The 26,618-nt window shown below is 29.4% G+C and overlaps 1 protein-coding gene and 2 non-coding genes across 3 annotated transcripts in view; 1 reads left to right on the forward strand and 2 right to left on the reverse strand.

The window, feature by feature from the left end:
• LOC132939357 (LHFPL tetraspan subfamily member 1 protein-like) overlaps window positions 1–26,618 on the reverse strand; it is a 263,817-nt gene that overhangs the window by 210,015 nt on the left and 27,184 nt on the right. Inside the window, exon 2 of the mRNA XM_061006464.1 lies at window positions 14,450–14,551. Within this exon, the coding sequence (XP_060862447.1) occupies window positions 14,450–14,551 (102 nt within the window). The remainder of the gene's footprint in view (window positions 1–14,449; window positions 14,552–26,618) is intronic.
• Trnay-gua (transfer RNA tyrosine (anticodon GUA)) lies at window positions 13,024–13,115 on the reverse strand. The gene is given in 2 exon segments: window positions 13,024–13,059; window positions 13,079–13,115. It is a non-coding gene; the product is annotated as a tRNA-Tyr (tRNA).
• On the forward strand, window positions 13,836–13,927 carry Trnay-gua (transfer RNA tyrosine (anticodon GUA)). Its single transcript is given in 2 exon segments — window positions 13,836–13,872; window positions 13,892–13,927. It is a non-coding gene; the product is annotated as a tRNA-Tyr (tRNA).

A 26,618-nucleotide genomic window follows, 5' to 3' on the forward strand; every position in this document is an offset into this window, starting at 1 on the left:
TCAAAATCCATAAATTAAACATAAAGGAATACGATTCTAAAATATTATTAAGAAGTTGCTTTAATATATGATTTAACTATGTATGGAAAACACAAATGTAATCAAATTCAAATCATGTGTAATGCATTTAAAATATAATATAGTGCCACGCGATAGGTGCATAATGTAACACGTCATAAAGAAGACATGTCTCCTTGCAAACAGATATGCATTCAGCCTCAGCTGGTGTCTATTAAAAATGTGAAAAGCATTTGATATAATTTAATAAACAATCGCTCACTGTTGAAACCTTTTTTTTCATTATTATTATTTATTTAAAGAATCAACCACCAATTACATTATTTACATAGCAGTTACATTTCATTCACAGTCTGAACCGTTATAATTTTCATAATTAATAATTCAAATCGTTTTTAACGATTAATAGTTAGTTTAAGTTAGGTCCAGAATAATATTTTTACAAGGAATTCCAATGCATCTGTGTCTACATTTACCTATCTTCTCGTTTAGTTGTACGAAAATTTGGAAATATCTTCAACGACGTATAATATTATTTTGTTATTATACATGAAGGCAATATTTTTATAATATACTCTATTCATGTTAAAATTAAACCACTCTGCTGACAAAATGTACTCGTGTTTGCGCACTCAAACCCATAAACAGCTCGCTGACCACAAAAATTAATTTAGGCCCGCCGTGACACGACAGCTGTGTACGACGGTCACCGATGATTGCGACCTTTGACAGAGCGCCCAGACAAGTAGACAGCAACATCACTCGGAGGTCCGGGCGCGGGGTAAATGGAGAACAAAAATATATTATACTTATTATGAACACAATCCATCGTTTAATATCCGATAAACTTAAATATTTTATTACCTAGCCATATAATATTACGATGTTTATCTTATCGAATAAACTGTAATAGATATATTATGTCGAATATCTAAAAACTGTAATATTTTTATGACGCTTTGAACAATTTATGGATTTTTTTTTATTACAGTAACCAAAGGTGTGTGCGGGATAGCTTTTTTAGAGGTGTACAAACACAAAAACAAGGAGGAGAAAATAAATGGGAAAGTTGTATTTACATTTAATGAGGATATTTTGATATTATGTTTTATTTTCGTTGACAACCAGTGTCATTTCCTGTTTGTTTTTTTTTGACAATTTTTCAGGGATACACAGTTTATGTAGAAGGATACAGTTGAGGTTATATCGTGCAAAATTTAAATATTTTTTTTCCGTGCCAGTTGGGCCGTTTAGGGGTATACCACTGTTATACACGTCTAATTTAACATATAATTTAGATATAAGAGATTTGGGTTGTAAAAATAATATCATTTTTTTTTTTTTAATATAAGTACAAAATACAACTTTGATTTACAGAACACGCCATGTATGTCAATTTCTGAACGAAATGATAAAGCCATTGACGTTACTACAATAATGATGTGTAAACTATTTACTTATTGCAATGCCTGTTATCACGTTAAAGTATTGAAGACATTCTCATAATGTCGTATGCAGTTCCTTTATAAACATAAATGTAGATATGTAATGTTTAACAATTTTGAAAATGTTTTAGAAATTATATCTTTTAACTTTTAAGAGAATTTAATTTGACCGGTTATTAAATTCTAAAAATTCAGTACGATCTGTCGTGAATCTTGTTACCTATAGTCCAATGCAGTAGCCAGGGGGCGGGCACTGAGGGCACGTGTCCCCCAAAATTGTTTGAACATTTTTTTTTTTTAGTTGTTTTATATTATTATATTATAAGTTTGATAAAAATTAAAAATTAAGGCTGTTGAAAGCGAAACATTTTGAATTAGGAAAGATTCTATATCCGTCGTTAATGCTGCGTGACTGTGTGTATAAAGTGACTGATAATTAGTGTGCGTGAGTTTCCTGAATACTTCATGTAATTAAAGATAAAGTACGGCTAAGATTAGTGGAAATCAAAAACGTACATAGGTATGCGCAGTCACAAGTCACTATATTTATTATTTTGCGATCAAAAAATGTTCAACTCCCATTTGCCATGAAACTCCCAAAAAGCGGAAGAAAAATTCACCCTGTATCAAGAGCCCTGTTTTAATATTTTAAATATATTTGAATTCTTTAATCTCTTTTCTAGGTTGTATAGGAAATGGATTTTTGATTTGTTGTATTGCTTAATCAGTATACTACCAAATAAATTTTCTTTTTTTTTTCAAAATTTACTTTTAATTTAATATTACTAAAAAAAAATTCACTTCCTATAAAACACAGATAAAAAGTAAAGAATTGTCTAATATTTTTCTTCTGGAAGCATATTTTTTTCCGCTTATTGGTATAAATGCGCAAAAAAAACACTATCTTTTAATAGCCTTAATATTAGTTTTGTATTCTTGTTAGTAAATTTTAATAATATTCGAATAAAAATTAAATGTTTTGTTTACAATACATACTAATATAGTGATATATTAATAATTAATATACTTATATTAATTAATTAATTAACCTATGGTTTAAAATAATGTGAATGAATTGTTATATTCAATTATGTATAGGTACCATAGTTGTTAACATAAATATATAGCCATAAAAAGAGTAGATACACTTAATGAACAAAGGGGTCACAGTTAGAAACTCTAGCATTGCTAAAACTATAGAAAAAAAAATTTCCCCTCCCCTCCAAATAAAAAATGTTCTGGCTACGCACTTACCGACACATATAATATTACAATAAATAGGTCATAATAATTACACAATATGAAAAATTGGTTCAAGTCCGAATGACAAAAATGTTTATTAATATTTTACCAGTACTTTCAGTTTTAATAAAACAACTAAAATCTAAATTTTACTGGATAATATAAGTAGTTTAAAATCGGTGGTATAGTCGTTATATTCACCGTTTTGATAATCGTTTGTAGGAATAGCGAATATTTTGTATTCGTATAACAATATGAACGTTAGGTAAGTAGGTACTTATATCGTAAACCGAGATCTGCTTTGAATAGTTGTTCGAACCTTGAAAATATTTCTGTTTTAAAAATATGATTTTATTATTTTGTTTTATACGTTTGTGATGGTACCTATATGTGTATAATATTGCTTGTTCCGCGCGTAGTTTTTTGTCGTACCAAATTTAAATAAAATATTGTAAGCGTTTTGAATCTAAGTAAACAGTAATAAACTAATAAATAATAATATTTTACTATTTTCGTTTAAATGAAATGTGAGAATTTCACGCTTTCTCCTTTAATTCCCTCAGAATGGTAAAGTTGTCATTTTTGACAATGTATAACAATCCGTCGATTTAGAAGATTGTCAAAAGCACTCTGGTTGGCGGATTGTCGTTCATGTGTACAGTTGAGATTATATTCCGGTGACGATGCTTTAAGTGTAGTTCGACTCAAAGCCATAAAAATCGATTTCGCTACAGTCATTTTTTTTTGCCCCCTCAACGTCATTTGAATCCATTTACTACAAAGAATCTTAAAGACGTGTGTATATGTGTGTTTATGTATGCACGTATACGGCATATGTATATATATGGCGGTGCACATGTACATAAATATATATATATATAGTCTTCAGAGAGTCAAAACAAATAAATATATGACTGTATATCAAAGAGGATAGAACTGAGTGGGGTGGCTCTTGTCCACAGGGTACTATTTCGCCCGAAGCAGAAGCACCAACACCGGCACCACCGGAGTAGTATTCCTTTTGTGTATGGTCTGTACGTCGTGAAGTGCTGGTGAGTATGGCTGATGTGGGTGATGGTAGTGAAAAGGGTGTAGAGACAGTGAGACGGGGAGGGGTGGATATAGATAGACGACGGAGTAAGAGAGAGAGAGAGACACACACACACACACAAATATAGAGACATGTGACGGGAGGGAGAGAGAAATAAAAAGAAGAAATTATTTAACGAGTGCCCCGAGGATTTATGCCGGGGGTCGGAAAATGATAGCTTATATAAATGTCAACGTATAAACAAGCAATAATTCTTGTTGTTGCCGAGTGCTGCCGCCGAGTTTACCCTATAAGACTACGGGCGCGCTATATATGCGCCGTACAACCCTGGGAAATCTTTGCACCGAACACGTGGTCTGCATAAAAATATCGTAAACGGCAAAGTGAAAATATATTGTACGAATAAAGAGCAAAAAAATTCGATATATGCGCGAGGGGCCCGTCCGTCCGTAATCGTACATATATCTCGGAAAAAAAAAAAAAAAAAAAGTAAACAGCGCCCCGAGCAACACACCCGCTGCAACGATATCCACCACGACCGCGACGAAGGGTTTTTAATTTCCTGACTGCGCCGCTAAATCCTAACAACAATAATAATATATTACTGCGCAGCGTATGTTGTTGTATATTATGTACTATATAATATTTGAATCCCGAAGTGTAACCTTTTGGGGGTCGGTATACGAAACATTTCATATTTTTTGCAGCGTTACCGTTGTAACCATAAACCGAGTAGGAGGTACCCACCGCAATAGTACGACAATAATGTAATAATTATTGTTATTGTTTTGTCCGTGTCAGAGTTATTAGCGTTCAAAATCCACAAAATATTTATAGCGTTAATATTGTTGTCGAAACAATAACCTAAAATATTTGTCGTGCTATTAAAAAATAATTGATGTACATCGAATAAAAATAATTGTTTCGTTGCGGTTTAAGTAATCGTTTGAAGTTTATGAAATATTGAATAGTGTATACCTACGACCCGTCTGCATTACATAAATATCAATAAAAATAATAATCAAACCGTGTCATTTAACATAAGTATTATTATTTAAATGGACAGACCAATGTGATGAAGCTTTTAATAAGTCCAAGGAAGCAATGACACCAGATTCGGTATTAGGACATTTTAATCCAGAAATACATGTATAGAAACTCGCCACATTGGACAACAAATGAATGTCCGGCAAAATTAATGTTTGGGTGAAAGTTGAAAACTCGTTTAGATTTTCTAAGACATTCAGAGAGTAAGAAAAATACTGAGAGTTATAAAAAAAAATGATTAGAAATTAAGTTTTTAAGGAAGGAGATTTAGTCTATGCGAGAGATTTTTCTAATCCAAATAAAAAAAATTGGGAAAAGGCAGTGATAGAAGACATGTTAGGAAGCAGAAATTATAAAGTTATACTTGAAAATAAAGAATTAGTATGGAGAAGGCATATAAATCATATAATTAAGTTGAAAGAATTCAGTAAGTATGATGACTATATAAAAAATTATGGCAAAGAGTTTTTAGAGGAAGTTAAAGAAAATGAAAAAGATAAAGAAACAGATGAATTGGAAATCAAAAAAGCTAGTGAAGAAGTTGATGAAAAAGGGAAACAAAGTATTACAGATGTTAATATTAATAATAAATTAAGTTTACCAGGAATAAAACAAAGAAACGTTGGGACAATTAGAAACAAAAAGTCACCTAAATTTTTAGTTTTGTAATAATAAAAAAATATATAAGTGAAAAATGTATTGTGAATTGTATTACCTATTAAATAAAAGAAATTGTTTGTTTATATTAAGTATATGATTATTTTGTAAAATATTGTAACAAGATTTATATTAAATTTTGTAACAATATTATGTTTACTATAAAAATGATGTTTTTAAATTAGGATTAAGGATTGTTATGTTGTTGGTAACATTGGATGTTGGAGATGTTAACCTCACTTTTATAATAATTCATTCTGTTTTATATACATAACGTAATTGTCTAGAATGTACGTTTTTTATTAAATTATGTAAAATAAAGAACACATGCTTAACGAGAATTAATTATTAAGTTTTGTCATTACCTCACGACATTACAATTAACTATTAAAGATAAAGTTCTGAAAATCTTCACTGAACTTCTCCTAACCAATGTGAATCCAACAAGACCCCAGACAACAAAATCCGTTCTCCAGTTTCAGAAATCTACCTCGCTAAATTAAAATGAAAATGATTTTTTGTATGGCTGTTCACACAGACATTTTTCTGGATTCAAATATTGTTTTACCGCTCGGGTGTGATATCAGGTAATAAATTTCTAAAAATTAAAAACCAAGAAAGTTTACATGCTGATATCTAACTTGGTAAGCGTTTTTTTTTTTTGCTCATCAAAAATGTATACCTTATTTGACATGTATGGGATTCTACGTTATTATGAACTTCAAAATCACAACCCTTTATAAGCATTTAATGCACAAAAAGACAATTAAATATTATGTACAATATTATTATTTATATTATTATTATTTATATCAAATAAACCAATTAATAATATTCGATATGAATAATATTTTTTTTCCTCTTACAAAGAGTTATTTTCTTTGCGTACCCTCTATGAGCCTTCCACGTGTACCACTAGTGGTACACGTACCACAGGTCGAGTAACGCTGCTCTAGCGCGCACGTCCATCGCTATTGTGTCTGCATCGTCGCCGGTGAGCTGCTTAATGCATTGAAACATTACTCGTTCTCAATATAATAATATCGTTTTATTTTCTTTCTTCTAAAATCACTTTGGCCCGCCTCGCTGGCGTCATCGGCACAATAGGGATGTTTTCATTTTCTATTCGCGTGACAGCGGGACTTTTCGGAAGTGAGCGTTACAACATCAACTCTCACCCCGCACTCTCAGCCCCGTCACCCCATTATTATTATTTTTTTTTTCCACCGTGACGATTATTCGACAGAGCCTTGCAGTGCGCCCCCCCCGGGGAGAAATGTTTTGTCGCTGTTAATTTATATATGAAGGAAAACCTCCGATCCGGCACGACGTCAGTGCGTACCGTCGTGCCGTACTGGTGACCGAGTGCAGCAATATATATATTACACGCGTAAATACCTACACCGGTAGATACACCGCCCGCATGGAAAATGAGTACATCTCATTCCCGCGGGACGAACGGGGCTGCAAGGTACTCACCTGCAATTTTTTCAAATGGGCCAAAGGAATTAATGAGAAAGAAGATGGATACGCCGCAGTACGCGAACTGGAAGTCTTACCGACGTGTGAATGCGCTCTCGAAACGTTATGTCACCAACACAATAGCCGTCAAAAACACGGATGGAGCTTAAAAATTGACTTGGCCAATTATTTTACGTCCTTTGGATGGTATCTTTCACTCTTAAAAAAAAAATGAAATCAATTTCAGGATCAAACAAAAAAAAAATGAATTTAAAAATTATCTCGACTAGGTATTCGTATATAGCTTGATAATTCATTGTACGATTTAGAAATCTTTAACACGATCGAAATAACTGATAAGACGTGTCTGTCACCTGATGGTTCTCTCAATATTATAAAAGCAAAAATTATGTACCTAATCAATTAATTTCTCAATTTATTATTTTTTTCGTAGGTATAATAATTGTATTTTTTGAAATGAGCTTGATAAAAAAAAAGAAAAATGAAAATATGATTAATGTTCATTTCGGGTTTTATTTTTTTTGACTTTCTTGATTTTTAATCAAGTAAGTAAGGTAATTGCAATGAAAAAAAGTCTAAATTTTAAAACTTCAAGAAATCGTGTTAAATAGGAAAATAATAAAAATGTAACTCAGTAATGATGAGTAGGTGGGTAATTTAGCTAGCTTTAATATAAAATATTAATGAGAGAGATCCGATATCACACCCAAGTGGTAAAACCATTTGAATCCATACAAATGTTGGCGTGAACAGTCCCAAAATGTCTGTTTTTTAATTTTTCTCCTAAACTATGATAGCTAGAGATTTGGTTGATAACTCATTAAAAAGGGTTTATCAAGTAGATACTAAATGTGAAATTAAAATTTAAAAAAAAAATATTTGATTTTTCACAGTTAAAAAAAGAGTTATTTTTTGCTAGATTTTCATTTAGCGAGATAGGAAACTGGACTTGGCAAGCGTTTTTTTGTCATTATAAAGCTTTTAACCAAACTATTGTAACAACAATTAAACAATTACAAAATTATGTTATTCAGTTACAGCTGATATTTAAATACATACCTATTATAATAATATATGTAAGTAAGTAGTAAAAATATGTGTGATTTTAGAATTAATATTATATCAAAGACCAATAGTTAAAAGTGTACAGGTAGAATATATAATGCGCACTAATGAGTAATTGTATTATGTTGGAATAATAATTGGAAGTATTCAGATAGTGATGTATCTACTATTTAGGCAATATTGTGATAATATTGGAGTCAGAAGCAATGGAGGCATGTCAAGACAGCGGGAGAGTTCGACAAAGACGTCGTTTGTTTTTTATTCGGAATGTGGTGGTTCAATTGATTTATCTTACGGCACTTGAGAATAACTTTGTATATTGGTCATCCTCAATCACTAACTATTTACGTATGCGAAATTATTAACCTCAACTACAACTTACGTCAACAAACATTTTTCATAAAGTATAAACACAATTATTAATGTTATTAAACAACCCAGTGGTTCGCCCTTAATATTGTTTAATCATCGTATAATCTTGTATATACTATTAGAATACAAAATACAATGAACGAATACGGTTTGTAATAGTTTTTAAAATAATTGTCCAAATAAAAATGAAACTTTATACTGAAATATTTATTATTTTGTCAGTACCAGTGTTTCACTAATATTTAAAGAACATTTTAAATATATTCTATAAATATTTGTTCACTTTAAAAATGTTCTATATCGAATTGTTCACTTTAAAAAGGTTCAATCTAAATTTATTCACTTTGAAAAGGTTTTATCCATGGACATTTTCAAAGTGAAAAAAAATATATTTGATTAACTAATTAATTTTAATTTGATTGAATTTATAGGTAGGTATTGGTTTTAAATAAAGTTACAGAGATTCGATGAAATAATAAGTCATAACCTCACTTAGTTTTATGAAAACTGATATTGTTGTAACGAATTAGATAAGTAGTTATCTACCAAATTATAATTTTTAAACCTTCAACTGCGATTCCTTTGAACAGTTTTAAAACTGTGACATTTTCGGGATGAAAACTAATAACTATGAATTACGATTAATTTATTAAGCAGGTAAGTACTCAAAGTTAATAATATTATTATTTTATTCTACACAATATTATATTATACCTTGAAGTATTTTAATTAGTAGACTCACACTCAAAGTGAATACAATTATTAAAGCACTACTTAATTATTATATTTTTGGACGGATTCAGTAGGATTACTACATTTTAAACATATATTTTCCAATGTTGTAATATTAATATTTTTTGACTATAATCGTTTGATTTAGACCACTTAATATGTTTTCATTGACTGTATTAATTTTCGACCCAAAATAAATTCATAATTGCCTGTTAAAGATCGAAAAGAAATGATTTCTTTTGACTGTACGTCATTATATTATTATAATTATTTGTATTACGTCGAGTAATTCAACACAGCCAATCGTAGGTATACCTAAGATGTCCGATATAAAAAATGAATTTCATTAGGGTTGCTCAACTTTCTTTCCGAATATTATTTGCATTTGTCCAACAAACGAAAAAAACTAATACTCGACAGTAAGCGTGGACAAAAAAGCTACATGAGGGGGGATAACTGCTACTTGAAACCAAACGATTACTCACGGTTTGCTTTACACGCGAGTAATTCAAGTGAAACGTTGTTTTTTACGCCCTCGTTGCCGCAGTCAAAGCGTTATAAATTTCATCGAAATCGCTTGTGGACAAAAAAAAAAATAATAATAATAATAATAATAATTATTACCATTATAATTTTTTATTTTTATTATTATTATTATTATTATAATTTACAATCGAGGGTTCGTGGTATCGTCGTTTTTGGATATCGTAATAATGACCGATACGGCGCGCGTGTGCACACCAAGTACACCACAATTAATAAACCACGACGTATTATATGCCAACATATTATTTGTCCCGCAGCCCATAATATTTTCTTCGCTGAAATTACATCAGAAGTGGAACGTTCGTCTCGTGTTTTGCAAAATATATGCTTTTCCGGCTACCAACCCAAAAGTGGAGCTTATTAAGTATCGGTAATAACTTACTAATGATTAATACCCACGCAGTAAACGAATTCTGCATTGCACTAGAACTCCATATAATATCTGATCATCAATTGCACAATATTGTGTCGGCGTGAAATACAACTTCACGCATAAAAACTATATTTTACCATCTACGAGTTAAGTATATAATCGTAGCAGGTAATAGGATCGGAATAACAAGTGATAATTGTTTTCGAATTCGGTTGGTGAATCCAAAGTTCATTATAATCGAATGTACAAGAATTACAGAAGTCCGCATCAAATAGTTTCCCCCGTACATCAATTGAAATCAATGAATATTAATAATTCTAATTAATGTTCAATAATAAGTATTGTGGATCGCACATATAGCGAACACTATGAATTAATTATCATGAGTAGCAAGCGCGATTTAAAATTAAAATAATCAATTAAAGTTAATTAAATAATATTATTGATTTTGAAAAATCGAAAGATTTAAATTTGTAAACACCAAAAATGCAACATTGCTGTATTTCAAGTAAACAATGTTCTCCTTATTTAGAATGATAAACATACATTGTAAATAAAAACCAAGGAAAACCAATTATATCCACGATCAACACTAATAATAATAATTATTATTATTATAATGACCAAATTCCAGTAAGATTAAGATTTTTTTTGATACCTTTCACAATGCATCCCAATTAGAAAACTTTTTTTGTGGCTTAGAAAAATCCAATTTTTTGTTTTATATATTATACTCATGGCTGAAAGAAAGATTAAAGAAGTCGAGGTAAAGACAGGGTTATCCGAATATAATTCAAAGAAAATCTCTTTTCCAAAGAAACCGAGAAGAGATATACTTTTCAGCTTATAAATGAACTAATATCTATGTACACTGAAAATATATTTTCATTAAACTCTCCATTACACAATATTAAGTAATAAATTTAACAAATATTGGAAAAAACCAATATGGCAACACATTACACAGAATCTCAATTGAAGAACATATTTTAAAGGTATGATCATATTTATTTCAAACGTAGAGGAATTTTTACCATTCCATTTCTGGTTATTATGTTCAGCAAGAAGCAAGAAGATAAATCATTCGTTATGGAATGCAAGAAAATAGTGAAAATTACTATAGAATATACGTGAACATTAATGTAGAAAAGGAAAAATATAAATATCATGAAATATTCTCGTTAAATTGTCATTTGTATTTCAAGCATTCAGTAATTTATACTCCCATTGGACATTCGAATTCAAAATGAATCTATCATTTTCAATTCAACCCTCCACACTCAGAATAAATAAATATTTCCCAACCTGCATAATACATTAGAATTAATATTTATTGTTTATTATTTACTTGGAATTTTTTTGTATCCAATATTGAGTGTGAATCGATTTGTATTTATATTTATGGATATTCTAGTAAGAAAAATAAACCGTATTTTGTTTTGCAGTGATTTTTTTTGCCTTGAATAATAATAATCATAACTAAACAGTCACAAAAACCAACAAACGGTACATAAATTACCTACGAATTACAATTTACAGCACAAGACAACACGAAATAGAAATGGACCTAGCAAGAAAATTCAACTTATTCACGATAATGTTACGGTCAGATAAACCACTTATTTATGTACGCATAATATAGGTTAGGTTAGGTTACATATACGTAGGTACCTATTGCATCAATGGAATTTATTCACGACAACTAAAGAAAATGTATCGATTTACTTTATAACTTCTATGAAATATTTTAAGACCTTAAGTCACGTCGTCACGATATATTTACATACACTGAGAACACAGATTTAGTCAACAGACCAAAGTCGTAATTTTTAATCCAAACAAATAAATTGTCCAATTTTATCTGGCATGTGTAAAAACACTGATAATATAACTACTATAATTATACTGTAAATAACTACTAATGTGTTTGAACAGCTGATCGTCAACACCCCATTCATATTATGTGGTTTTTATTTTAAACACTGCACTCTATTTCGTAATAGTAACATCTCAAATGTTTATTATTATATTAGATTATTACCAAAGCTGGAAAGTTATTGGTTTTTTGTGTATTTTTCGTTCTTTTCGCATTTCACTAAATAACTACCTACTAAGAAACTAAAAATGCCTTTTGACACTTATTTTTTTTAACACGTGTAGGTACCTAAATTAAAAAATTCAATATATTTTACGATTTGATTTATTTTGAATCCAATACATACAATAAAATGACTGTAGAAAAATTATAATTACAAAATATGTTACATTTTAAAAAATTCCAAATGAAAGTAAAATGGTGATTCCAAATTGAAATTAATATATAATAATTATTGACTGAATAAATACTGGCAGTCAAATCTAATTCTTTCAAAAAGAAAATATGACATTATTCATGATTTTTTAAATGCCAAAAGCCTGTTCGAAACAACGTCACATTAAAGTTTAATTAATAATTATTAAATGAAATCTTGATGTTCACGGTAATCATATATTAAAGATGTTAACTGTTGATTTTATTTTATTTATTTGTTTTTATTTATCCTTCAAGAAAATAATAGGCCCCAGTGAACATGAGTTCAAAATTTGAATTATAAATACATTAAATGGTATATAAATTAAATATTTACAATTAATAATATAAGTAAATATATATTTTCTTCTCTTTGTTCATGTAATATAATTTTTTTTTTAGTCACCCATCCAGGAACTAGCAACGCTGGCCGTTACGTACATTCAGTGCGTTTCTGCGGTTGAGTGTACGTACTGCGCCACGCCAAGCCACATAATATAATATTATAATATAGTATGGTGTAAAAAATTAAAACTATTTTATTTCAATGGAAAATTTGACGAATCACATTACATTTTTTTGATATATACAATTATTATACTTTGACTCAGTCCATAATATAATATATTTTGTAGTTATTGCGCGTGTTGGCTTTTCACTCTGTAAATTAAAAAAAAAAAAAACAAAAATTTATAAAATTTTATCCTTCGGGCCGGATTTGAACCAGCGACCTATGGATATCTATGACGTTTACACCACTACAGTCCACCGCTCTACCAACTGAGCTACCGAAGGTTGATAAACGTAGATCATTTTGGCGCAATTAAACCGACGGATTCGCTTTCACCGCAAAAATCACCTTCGGCAAACTCTCACCGGACCAGTATAACAGTTATAGTTCCTCGTGGGCACACTGCACATCGTGCCAAATATACTCGGGTGCATACGAACTTGCCAACTCACAGCTCCTGAATAGTATGGTTGCTAATAATATTGACGCGTCGGACAACCAGAACGGTTTATTAATTATTATGCACAGCGTAAGTATATTTAAAAACAGTGTTAAGACCATAGTAAACTAAACCCCTCTTAGAATTGTTTTATGACATCGTTGTTTTACAATTTTAAATATTATTTCACAACATCATTTCGTGCCGGGATGAACAAAGGCAGGCGGAATTTCTAATATCCAGTCTCTGTGAAGACTTAATTAAAATTTTTAACTGTAAGTTGATTAAAACTATTTTATTTCAATGGAAAATTTGACAAATCACATTACATTTTTTTGTATATACAATTACTATACTTTGACTCGGTCCATATTAGCAACTATACTATTCAGGAACTGTGAGTTGTCAAATTCGTATGCACCCGAGTATATTTTGCGCGATGTGCAGTGTGCCCACGAGGAACTATAACTATTATACTGGTCCGGTGAGAGTTTGCCGAAGTTTATTATGGCGGTGAAAGCGAATCCGTCGGTTTAATTGCGCCAAAATGATCTATATTTATCAACCTTCGGTAGCTCAGTTGGTAGAGCGGTGGACTGTAGTGGTGTAAAAGTCATAGATATCCATAGGTCGCTGGTTCAAATCCGGCCCGAAGGAAATATTTTTATAATATTTTTTTTTTTTTTTTCAATTCACAGAGTGAAAGGCCAACACGCGCGATAACTACAAAATATATTATATTGACACGTCGAACAACCGTTCTAATAATTATTATGCTCAACGTAAGTATATTTAAAAAAAGTGTTAAGACCATAGTAAACTAAACCCCTTTTAGAATTGTTTTATGAGATCGTTATTTTAAAATTTTAAATAATAGTTCACAACATCATTTCGTGCCGAGATGAACAAAAGGCAGACGAATTTCTAATACCCAGTCACAGGGCAGACTTAACTTAACTTTTTAAGATTTTTAATAACTGCAAACTGCAAACTACGAAAACTAAAACGTTCACGAAGTCAAGTCATTCATGGGGAAAATAATGAAATAATGAATACACTTAAAAATATAAATAAACGTTTGAATAAAAAATGTAAGTGACTGTTAATAAGTTTATAATGTTATAAATATAACACAGTATAAAATGAAATAAAATAACGAAAATATTTATATTATCTAACCTGTATCCAAAATGGTAAGTAGAATCCAAAACTGCATAGGAATGATGCTGCTAATGAAAGTGTCGCCCAACACATCCCAGCGACGGTTAATGTAGTTGCCATCTGAAAAAAAAATTATTTTTATTTATTATTAATTATTATTATTTTTATAATAATTGTATAGACATACATATATATACAGGGTGATTTATCGAGCATTCCACACTCATATTTCCTTAAAAATTAATTTATTAAAATAAGAAATTAGAATTATTTGGCAATATTTTCAAATTTCCAAATTGTATTGCATTACTTAAGGAGTGTCTTGTAGTGATACAGACTTCTGTGTTCCAAATAACCCCCCCTCCCCTCCCCCCATTCTTAATTTTTACTGTAAATTATTTGGTAAAATTTTGTTGAAAATGTTGATGTACCTACCTAGTTCAAAATTCGAACGAGTAGTTTCTCAGTTAATACAATGTTTATACTGAGAATAGTCCAAAAAAATTATTTTACAAAAATATATTGTATTTATAATATTGGATCTAGTATTTATTATACTTGGGCCATTTTTGCTAATCGAAAATGTTAATGGATTAATATTAAATGCTTAACTTTTCAAATTTCCATAGCACCCATACTATCTTCTAAACCCGGGCCTATAAATTATCCTCAGTACACAAAGTTAAATAGCTCAAAAACTCCTCGTTTAAATTTTGATTCTGATACGTCGACTGTCCGAAAAATTATCCACCAAATAATTCACAGTATAAAAATCATGGCGCGGGGAGTTCATTAATTGAAAACAGAAGGTTGTTTCGCCACGGGACACTCTTTAAGTAGATAGTACAAATATAATAACTGTATTTATAATAATGCTCAATAATATCAAATTGCATCAAAAAAAAAATACAAACTAATATTTAGTATTTACCATAATTTTTCATTAGTTTAAGTGCCATGGGTATTTTATTATTTATTATTAAACTATGATTAGTTATTTCAGAAAATGTAAATAACATTTATCTTTACAGTTAAGAAAAACATAAGACCACAAGAGTACACGTGATACTCGAATATTCTTTTATATGAAACATTATTATTTTTTTTAATAGTTTTATTTTTATTTGACATACAATGGCATGTGTACTATATAGATGCATACATCCAAATACAGCAAAGCTGATCTTATAACATTATGAGTAAGAGCAAAATCGAGTTGAACTAAAAATAGTGATGCATGGAATATGATTAACACATTTTAGAGTTAAAATACAAAAGCATATTTCCTAAGACTAAGTATGTAGGATATTACAAAATTTGTGAAATGTTATGTTTGGCTTATTTCAAAGTTAATATTATTTTATCTTTTCTCGTAATTTTACTCCATATTATATACAGGAACATTCACCAAAGTATCATTTATACAAATTATGATTTGTGGAATTTCTAAGTTCACATTAAAACCATAATGTTTCCTAATAAGTGCTTAGATTGTTATACTATTTAAGAAATGTCCTCTCGGATGGTACACATTTTGTTTATACAAATACGAATCAACATTGTTTACTTTAAATTAATGAGCGAATTTGTATTTTTTAAATTTTGACATATTATATAAATATAAATTAGAACGAGTATGTTCTCAGATAGTTAACTGTATGTAGTTAGGTACTTAAGTCACCGAAAAAAGTTCGAGATCTCGTGTCATAATTTAATGTTACTTCAACATTCAAGGGGATTTCAATTGAGTTATAAAATGAAATAAAATAAAATGAATGAAATACATACAAACATTAAAATTGGCAAACTATAATATTGTGCTATGTAATAATGTTGAATCAAAATATGAATGTATAACACACTGACACATATGTACATTACATTAATTATACACAAAATTATTAGAAATCAATTAAACTACAAAATAAAATATTGTCTATTTGTAAAACTGATAAATAATTACTAAATCAGTGTATGGCAATAACGCGGATGATTCAGTTCAAACTTTTATTACATAAATAAATAGGCAATAGTTATACAGTTGGTTTTTGAAAAAAAAAATTTTCATTTAATTTTTTTAAATTACCACAGCAATTATATTTAATTATATTGACAAATATTTTCCGTTTTAATATAACTTTAGAATTTTAGTTGCAACAAAAATTGTAACCAGTAACTTTAAAATTACTTTAAAATGATGTAACCCATAACTGTCCAATCATGAGTACATTATACTAGGTTTAGAAGATAATAAGGGAATTATGTTAATTTATATAAATCATATTCATATTATTAGTTAAAGTTGACTGAGTTTAATAAGTAATAAACTAAGTATTAAATTTATCTTATACTTTATATATAACTTATTTTTAAGCACTAGTCATTATTGTTGATGCAATGTGCACAATGTTTAAAAATTCAGAAACTACTCATTTGAATATTTCGAATTAAATGTACTAACATTTCCATGAAACACATTTGCTTCACAATAATTTGCATTAAAATTTGATATTTATTATTTAAAAAAATATATTTTGATTGCTACAGGACATTCCTTAAATGGTATATAAATCATTTAATTACTAAGACATGGCTCGTAAACAAAGACACCCAGATAGTAGCGAGTAATGACAGTTTTCCATAGAACTTGATAATGTCTATACTTTTATCAATATTTGGTGTTTCAAGTCAATGCGGTCATAATAATAATTTAGAATAATGGTTTATAACATAAATAGTAACCATATCAATTTTCAATTTCTAAAATTTTTTTTTATTAAAATTATATTTAAATTAGTCAAGATTACGAACAGTGAGTAGGTACTTGATTATAGCAGTATTCCTTAGGCCACGTTTCAATATGTCCATTGTCCACAGTTATGAAATAAACACGCCAAGTGAATTTAAAATTATTTTTTTTGTTGTATAAATTGGTTTTTTAATTTATATTGTTTAAAATTATTTTAATATACATAGAAAAATTACAGTGGGTATTCATGATGTAGAAAAAAATGTTTTCCTCCTTCCTTTTAAAAAATGCCTGTACTTATTCTTTTATACTTAAAAATTTTAAAAATCAGTATTTGAGTTGTTGCGCTATTAATCAATTGATAAACTTGTTTGTGAAATACGCTGTATAATGAACATAATTTAAAATACTTCTCAAGCAGCCATTATTTCAAAAAGATAAAATATGTCCATTGGATTTTATCAAAAAAAAAAAAAAGTTGGATAAGATCATATATTATTAATATCCGGGGCAGTTGGAGGGTAGACAATATTTTATTGACAAGTCAAATTGTCGAACATCGTATTCGTATCTTTTCTTTTCGTAATCCTCCACGTCTTACATTTCATATCATTAAAAGTTTACGTCGTAAACAAACTCCTTTAAAACCAATAGCGCCCATGGACACGCGCTCAAACCTAGATGGATACTATTATACATGTGTATAGGTTAAGTTAGGATATATATTATTATTATATATATATATATATACCTATACACAAATAGTGTAATGCAAGTGGTGATCATACCACTCTGGAACCTAAACTTTTACGGTAAATCAGTCAGAAACAGTAATTTTTCTGTAGAGTAGAAAGGCTAAAGTACATTTTGAAATAGTTACATACAAGAAAACTTGAAGTAAAGTCAGTTTTATTAAACACAAAGTGGTTGTCAGTTTGTAAGGAATAAATGAAATACACTTTAAGCTCGACTTTATATATAATATGCAGTTCAATTAAATAACAATATAACCGACAAAATAATTGCTATTCGTCCGTTGACGAAATATTTAACAGTAAATGCAAATCGAATAAATGTAAATGTGTGATATAATTTTCTATTATTAAATTAAAAAACAAATAGTTGGTTGTTAGCATTCTTCGCTATGTTTTCTAATTACAATATTAATGAAACATTTGTGCGTTCTTGAGGTACATAATTTAAGATAAGGTGAGGTTACAACAGGCATACGGTGGACCGACAGGGGGGGGGGGAGAGCAAGGGATCTGAAAAAGGACAAAATGTATTCTTTTTTTATAAAGATTATGATGATTATAGATGGTTTGGTGCTTGATAAGGGATTTATTGTTGGGACATTCCTAGCATTTGAATAAATAATAGCACCTACGCATAATTCTTTAGCACAGTGGGAATAATTGGCACAGTGGTTTGAAAGGTTATCTATTTTCAAAAGTCCTGATGCAGCGGGAAGCATGATGATTACCTACAGAAGTTAGAAGTGTGCCCATTGTTGTCCTGACAGTTGTCACAATGTAATGGACCACTTTTGCTTTTACAGTATTATAGGTAGGTATTTCTTCTTTAACTGCAATGCACAATATCGTGTTTTTGAATGCTGTGTGTAGATTTTCATATTATTATTTATAGTATAGATAAGACTTGGTTGCTCATGTTCAACGGACATGTTGTTACTAAACTTGTCGAATACGTTTGCATTATACTCATTAATCGCCAATATATAGGTTAGTGAGCAGAAATATTTGGTGAAATACGTTTGTATTTGGCAATTTGGCGACGCTGGTAAACCAATTAATTTCATTAGAGTGCACTGTTATTGTCGTTACAATGCAACGAGGCTTTATTGATTATATTGGGTGCATCGAGTACAATTAATTATATTATAATTATATTATATTTAGGTAAAACTAATTTTGTTTCGACTATGCCCGGGTGAGCATAATATCAAACAGACCTGACGTCCGTGTAATGGGTCAACGCTTCGATCTGTTTAAAAAATTAAATAATAATTGTAAGTCATGTACGATAATCGAATACCGGGTATATGATATAATATCCCATTATTACGAGAACAAAGGCGCACACATATTATAATAATAAAAGGTCATAAATTGGCGGTATAAAATATTGGTTCATAGATTTTAAAGGTTTGTAAATATTTTAGGTACGTTTATTATAAAATTATCTTTTTTTCTTTTCCTCCTAGTTTGGCTTTATTATATCGCTGTTAACTAAACGTCTAATGATTTAAGCTGTCTGGACCATAACGTTTAACCATTATCAATGATATAGAACAGTATTGACTTTGCATCTCACCATGTTTGATTGGAAACCAAACAGAATGCCAAACGTAGACGAGAGAATAATAATATTGTGACTGGCTTAAATAAAATTAAAAATAGGTCTTTAGCTGTAATGTAATAGTATACAACAGTGGTCACTCTGCAAGTAACCTCAATGGTATTATTGCGTTGTTGATATAAAATATTTGTTGCATATTGTATTAAATATAATATGAAGTCGACAAGATGTCGTGCGCTTATAATATTAAAGGCTTGAGCGTTTAATTATTACTTAAATATAATATTTATAATGTGAAGACCGCATTATAACGTTAGCGAATTATATTATTATCGTTACATAATAAATTCACAATATATTGAAGAGTTCATTGGAGTAAACTTTGTATTATATTATATTATGTTACTATACACATTTTAAACACTGATGATTATGATACATTTGAGTGTTTAATTTAAATGTTTAATATTATTATTATTATTTTATTCCACACCACTGCTGCCGCAGTGGTACTCGTATTATCCCAAAACGCGATTTTTTTCTGGCACACGACATCGATATTTTATTGTGGCGTTATACGGTGAAAGAAATATATGGTACAAAACATTTTTAAAATCCAAGGATGTGAACACATACAATAAAAAAAAAAAAAATGATCCGTCCTAGTACAGCCATGTGTAACTCGCAAGCTCAAATCTAAATTTATGCTGACCGTTTTCCTTTGAACCATTCGTGCGTGAAAGATAATAACAAAGAAAAAATACAACAACAGCCAGTCATATGAAAGTAACCGTTGCAGGTCTTCGGATTAATGATACGCTTTGAACAAAATAGTCGAATTATTAATAATAATATGTAAAATGTTATTACAATATCCGAGGCTCAAAATATTATCAGCAAAGGTCTTTAAATTTTCCACATAGTTGACAAACACGGCATTTAACATCCGTTCAAGTTGTATGTAACGTAAAAATTGCTAAAAACATATTCTCACTTTAAATGATTTTATTTATAGATATCATATGATTTAATAACAACAATAACAAATAAAATAAACAGATAATGGTATGAACCAGTGTTTCCCAAACTATTGGTCTCTATCCATTATTGTTGGTTGCATGCATATCGTTACAAGATCAATTAAAATAATTATTCAAACCTATCTCTTTAAGGCATATAACAACGAAACTTGAATTTTTTTTACTGACCTCTTTCCCGATAGAAGAAAGATCTAATAATGAGTAACCAAAATATTATAGTAAAGGCTGGATAAATAAATTATAAATTAATATTTTTTAACAGTTGAATTGGTTTTTTAAAAACAAACATATTTAGACTGAAAACTTTAACTTGTATAGATTATGTTTTTTAAATAATTGATATTTTATATCCTACACATTCACATCATTGATATTTTAATAACAGCCGTATGAAATTTAACTTAATTTTTTGTTTGACTCATCAAAATGTATAGTTGCATTATTTTTATTCTAATAACGTTACTACAGTTAATTTAGCTTTCACAAAACAGAAATAAAATTCTTTATATTTTATACAACTACATAATTTGTTTTTTCGTCATACAATGTAAGGATTTTTAACAGATAAAAATATTTATCACGAGAAGTTACAATCTAAAAATATGAATAATTTCATGCTCACTTGAACTGAATATATAATATAAATATATATATATATATATATAATATATTACACTATAAATTGTATGTAATACTGAAATAGTTTATCTAGTGTGATGGTCATTGCAGAAGCTAAGTAAAAAAAAATAAACAATGTTTATGTGGATAACAACGCGTGACGACCGCGTAGAGGTACCTCTCTATCTTCTACATCATAAAGGGAACACTGTACGTACGTTTCCGTTTTAAAATGCTAATTATAACTATAATCGCATTGACCATTTTATGTAGAACCACCCTTTAGTTCGATATCATAAACTTAATATATTATTACAGCAACTAACAAGTATGCAATAATTTTAAATCCTTTAACGTACACAGCAATATATAGTTCAGTGACATTATTATTTTTAGCGATAAAAAGTTGACATTTTTTAATTGAATTAAAAGTTATTATTATGGGTACTTAAAATAATATTATTTTTAAAATAAACCTCTTGTATCCTAGTGTAGTGATCGAAACGATTTTTTGATACCTCGGTTCGTTTTCTTTTAGGATAATAATAATATTATTACCATGACCAGTATTAGTTGATTAGTGATATTATTATTAGTCGTAACTATAATAATATTAAGTACTATCTCATTTTATTGTGATTGAGCACAACGGACACGACTGTGATAAATCAGTTTACCACCAAAGAAATGCCTCGTTAATGTTCCACCTTAATGGGAGAATTTATCAACGAAATGAATTGAATGGATAATAAATATTAATGTTAAGTTTTCATGCCAGAAATAATATCACAGAACTATTATTTTGTTCCAAATGGTTAAGAGTATCGTCTGGAATACTGTGGATGTTGTATACACGACGTGTGCCCGTGCGTGGTTCGTAGTGTTTAGGCTATTATAATAATATCGATTGAAACGAAAATGATTTGTAGTAGGTAGGTAACTATAATGACGGTGTTTTTAACTGCCATAATTCGGAGGTGTCCGTGATTTAACGTGGTACCTGATATATCAATAATTATATTTAATATTCGTGCATCGTAAACAAATTGATTGAAGAGAATGCGCTCGAACTATGCGAGTGCACGCAGAGTAACTTATATGGTAGTTATATACGCGTGCATCCGAGTAATGCTGAATAATTTGTTGTACCTATAACATTGTTATATATATATTTAGAGAAAATAAATGCTCGTAACACACGTGCACTCTATCTAAAAATATTTTATGTTTCGTCCATCGGCCATAATTCTCGTTTATGATAGTGTTTTAACAGTTTTAAAAAATACGATATTATAATATGATTATCTCACGTCGTTTTTCGTGGCAGCGTTTTTTTCCTTATACTATTGCCTACGAAATCTGACATAGTCTAGAAGGTACCTATGTGCACTGTTTGTAAAAATTTAAAATTAGTTATTATTCCGTTTTTTAATTGCAAAACAGTTACAGAAACAAAAAAATAGATAGTTGATTTTTGATTTTAAATATTTTTCAGTCAGTAATTTTTGATGTTATTATAAACTGTAAAATATAAAATCAATCTGATTGCTGAGTGATTAACGATTATAATATTTTTGATACAACATTGTAATTGTATTATTGGTAGACATTATATCAACCATAATGTGCATATTTATACAGCTCACTTTGTTATAGAGTTTATACAGGTACTTACACAGTGAAATATAATAGTGCCTTTATAATTCCAACTTTCAGATAGATACTGTCTGCAGTATTAAAATATTTGAATGTAAGCCTGTGCTTTATAGATTGTTTAAGTTGTTGTCAGTAATACTTGAATATTACTACAACTACAAGTTATATTGAAATATAATAATATAGATATACCTAATACCTATATATATTTAGGTACCGTCTCGTTGCAACCTAATGACCATCAGTCGTGGAGTGAAGTGGACCTAGGTGATAAAAGCGTAAGTAATCCGACTACTGCGTGGATAGGGTTCATTGGTTTGGATTTTCCTCAATATAATGGATGGGTGAATCGAACCTATAGAAAGGTGCGAAATATGACTGCTGCACATTGCCGCATCGGATACGACTCTCAAGTAGGTACATAATAATATGATCGATACAAATATTATGGTTTGCACCTTATGTATATCGGATGTATTATTATATCTGTGTTAGTTAATTTGACTGTTACCGTGAGTCTCTATGGTTTTAGGAGTGTTGTAGTTGGATCAAAGCGCAGACATTTTACCGAGGAAGCCGCAACTTCAAAATCACATTTAAATATTTAATTATATTCAACCACAGACAACCACAACTAAAGTATAATATGAGTATACAATATACATTACATATCCAGTAGCTATTAACACACTAGCTGACGCTGCGATGCATGTGATCAAGCAACCACATTATTAATATAGTTATCAGATCAAACGGTTACGTTATCACTGTCATTTAAAGTCGAGTAGGTCGCTGCGTCGGTTTAACAAAAACAAGTTATTTTTTCCTTTGAAAAATCCAAATACCGTGCGTCTACTTAAAAGTCCGGAAATGTTACAGAAACCGGATCTCAACCCTTCACATTTTAAGATTACACTAGACATATAGTTGCATCTATTATAATATATTATAATTTATTACATGTGTGCAGCGGAGTACGTGGAATAAAAACGGAAGCACATGAAAAATGTATGCAACGGATAAGTAAAGACACGAAAATAATAATATGTGAAAAGTTGAAGATGTCCATGAATAATCAAGTACGCCTATGTATGAAAATATGACAAATATTATATGTTAACCTAATTATCTGCAGCATGTTCGCCAAAATGTATTAAATATTTATATATAAATATAATGATGTTACGTTGTAGTTAAAATAATAACCAATATAACAATAATAAGTTTTTAAATATACATTTCTAAATATTATTTAAGTTCGTTCGTGAAGGCAAGTTGTACATTATTTTAATTTGTACAATATTTCATTTACGTGGCCGTTATTATAGTATCGGAAGTTGTATATCTTGTAAATATTAATGACGGAAGAATCGAATAATATGCATAATGTCATTGTGATAGATTGAGATTAAGATTGAAAATAATAAATAATCATACATACATATTTAGGTAATTTAGGGGTAACCGATAAGCGTATACTGTTCAATTAACTGATAGCACTGACACGTGGTGAGTCTCAAGAGCTTAAGAGCATACAATATTATTATGTATTTATGTTGTAGTTATAATCAACTCTATTATAATATAATAAACAAAATAACAATAACAACTAATTTCTAAATATTATTTAAGTTTCATCCTGATATAGGTTGTGTATTTTAATTTGTATAAACTTGTATTTACGTGACCGTTATTAATATCGGAAGTTATATATTATCTTGTAAGTATTATTGACGGAAGAATCACATGATATGCACAATGTCATTACTCATTATAATAGATTGAGATTAAGACTGAAAATAAAATTATAATTAATAATCATTTATACATATTTAGGTACTTTCGGGGTAACCGATAAACATAGGTACTATACTGTTCAATTAACTGATAACACAGACACGTGGTGAGTCTCAAGAGCTTAAGAGCATACAATATTATTATGTATTTATGTTGTAGTTATAATCAACTCTATTATAATATAATAAACAAAATAACAATAATAACTAATTTCTAAATAGATTTCTAAATATTATTTAAGTTTCATCCTGATATAAGTTGTATATTTTAATTTGTATAAACTTGTATTTACGTGACCGTTATTAATATCGGAAGTTATATATCTTGTAAATATTATTGACGGAAGAATTGCATGATATGCATATATGTCATTGTGATAGATTGAGATTAAGACTGAAAATAATATTATAATTAATAATCATATATACATATTTAGGTACTTTCGGGGTAACCGATAAACGTAGGTACTATGCTGTTCAATTAACTGATAACACAGACACGCCGTGGTAAGTCTCAAGAGCTTTATAGGACAGGTGAACCCAGCTAGCACATAATAATAAATTAGTCAGTTCATGTTAGTCTCTCGGCTGTACGAGTTTGAAACACGTATGATAATTTGATCACCTTATCACGTCCGATATTAACAGCCTGTTATCGATTAGGTACAATTATTAATGCAACGTATTCAGCCCACAGCGGACAGTTGTAATAATATGTATAAAATTAACTTTAGAATATTGTAGATCAATTTATTGTAATAATTGTTGTCAGGCTCGGATCCAAGAAATTTTAACGGGAGGTGCTCGGACAACAACAAAAAAATTGGTATACCTTTCTATTTTAGATAATATGCAATTTATAATACAAATTTATTTTATCGGTGGCTTAGATGACATCGGATGCTCGAGCACCTATAGCCCCCGGAATCCACGCCTATTATTGTTGTATTTCGTTATTTTAAGGCGATGAAATATAAAAAACCTAAACGGACATTTTAGCTATGTGTGTTTTTTAATTATGTAATGGATATTATGTTATAAGTACTTACGTCGCAAAAACACCGCGACGGCAACACTTCAACCACCACCTTTACAGTGACGATTTCGTTGTAATACGCTAAAAAATAATGATAAACTGTATTTGACATACTTGCCAAATTCCTCAACATTGCAGGTGGCTTAATTAAAATCATTATTTTATTCACAACAGAGTAACATTTTCACTGTTTTTTTGTTTCAAAGGTCGTCGACGTCACTATATAGCCGCTAGTGATGTATATTTTCATGAAACATTTTTTTGGTGAACATTTTCAAAAGTTGAAAATTATGAAAATTTTATAAAATAAATCCCTTGATGTTATATAGTTTTAGACTATAGTATATATTTTGACCTACACATAATATTATATTTAAAACGGTTTACTAGTATTGACATTTATCCATTTTAATATTACTCTACTGAACATAATATAGAAAATCCAAAAAAATTTATCGCAGTAATAAATGTACATTTTTATCTATTGATGTGTTGAGTGTTTTCCAACATTCATTAATTCTTCAATTTTTCAACTTTTCGTTATTTATTGTTTGTGTTATTTCCACAGTCTTACACTAACTAATTTTTATAAGTAATTATTAATTATTAAAAATTACATTGTACCTAGTTTTAATACAAGACCACAAGTCAAAATTCTTCATAATTTATAAATAATATGTTTTATTCTGCAACATGTAGGCAACTATGTATTTTAATTTTAGTTCATATTCACAGTCGTTTAACTTCTAATTACATAATAAACATTTAACCGACATACCGACCGTACAACCTCGAAAATTAATAATTATGTTGCGAAAAATACATTAAAATAACATTTTCAAGCTCATTACATCTCTAATAACCGCTAACATTCAGACGTCGTTTTTTTTATTTTTTATAGGGCAGGTTAACGCAGCACATGGTAATAAATTAGTCAGTTCTAGTTAGTCTCTCGACTGTATGAGTTTGCAAC

The sequence above is a fragment of the Metopolophium dirhodum genome, chromosome 2 (genome assembly GCF_019925205.1).
Source record: "Metopolophium dirhodum isolate CAU chromosome 2, ASM1992520v1, whole genome shotgun sequence".
In the NCBI taxonomy this organism is placed as follows: Eukaryota; Metazoa; Arthropoda; class Insecta; order Hemiptera; family Aphididae; genus Metopolophium; species Metopolophium dirhodum.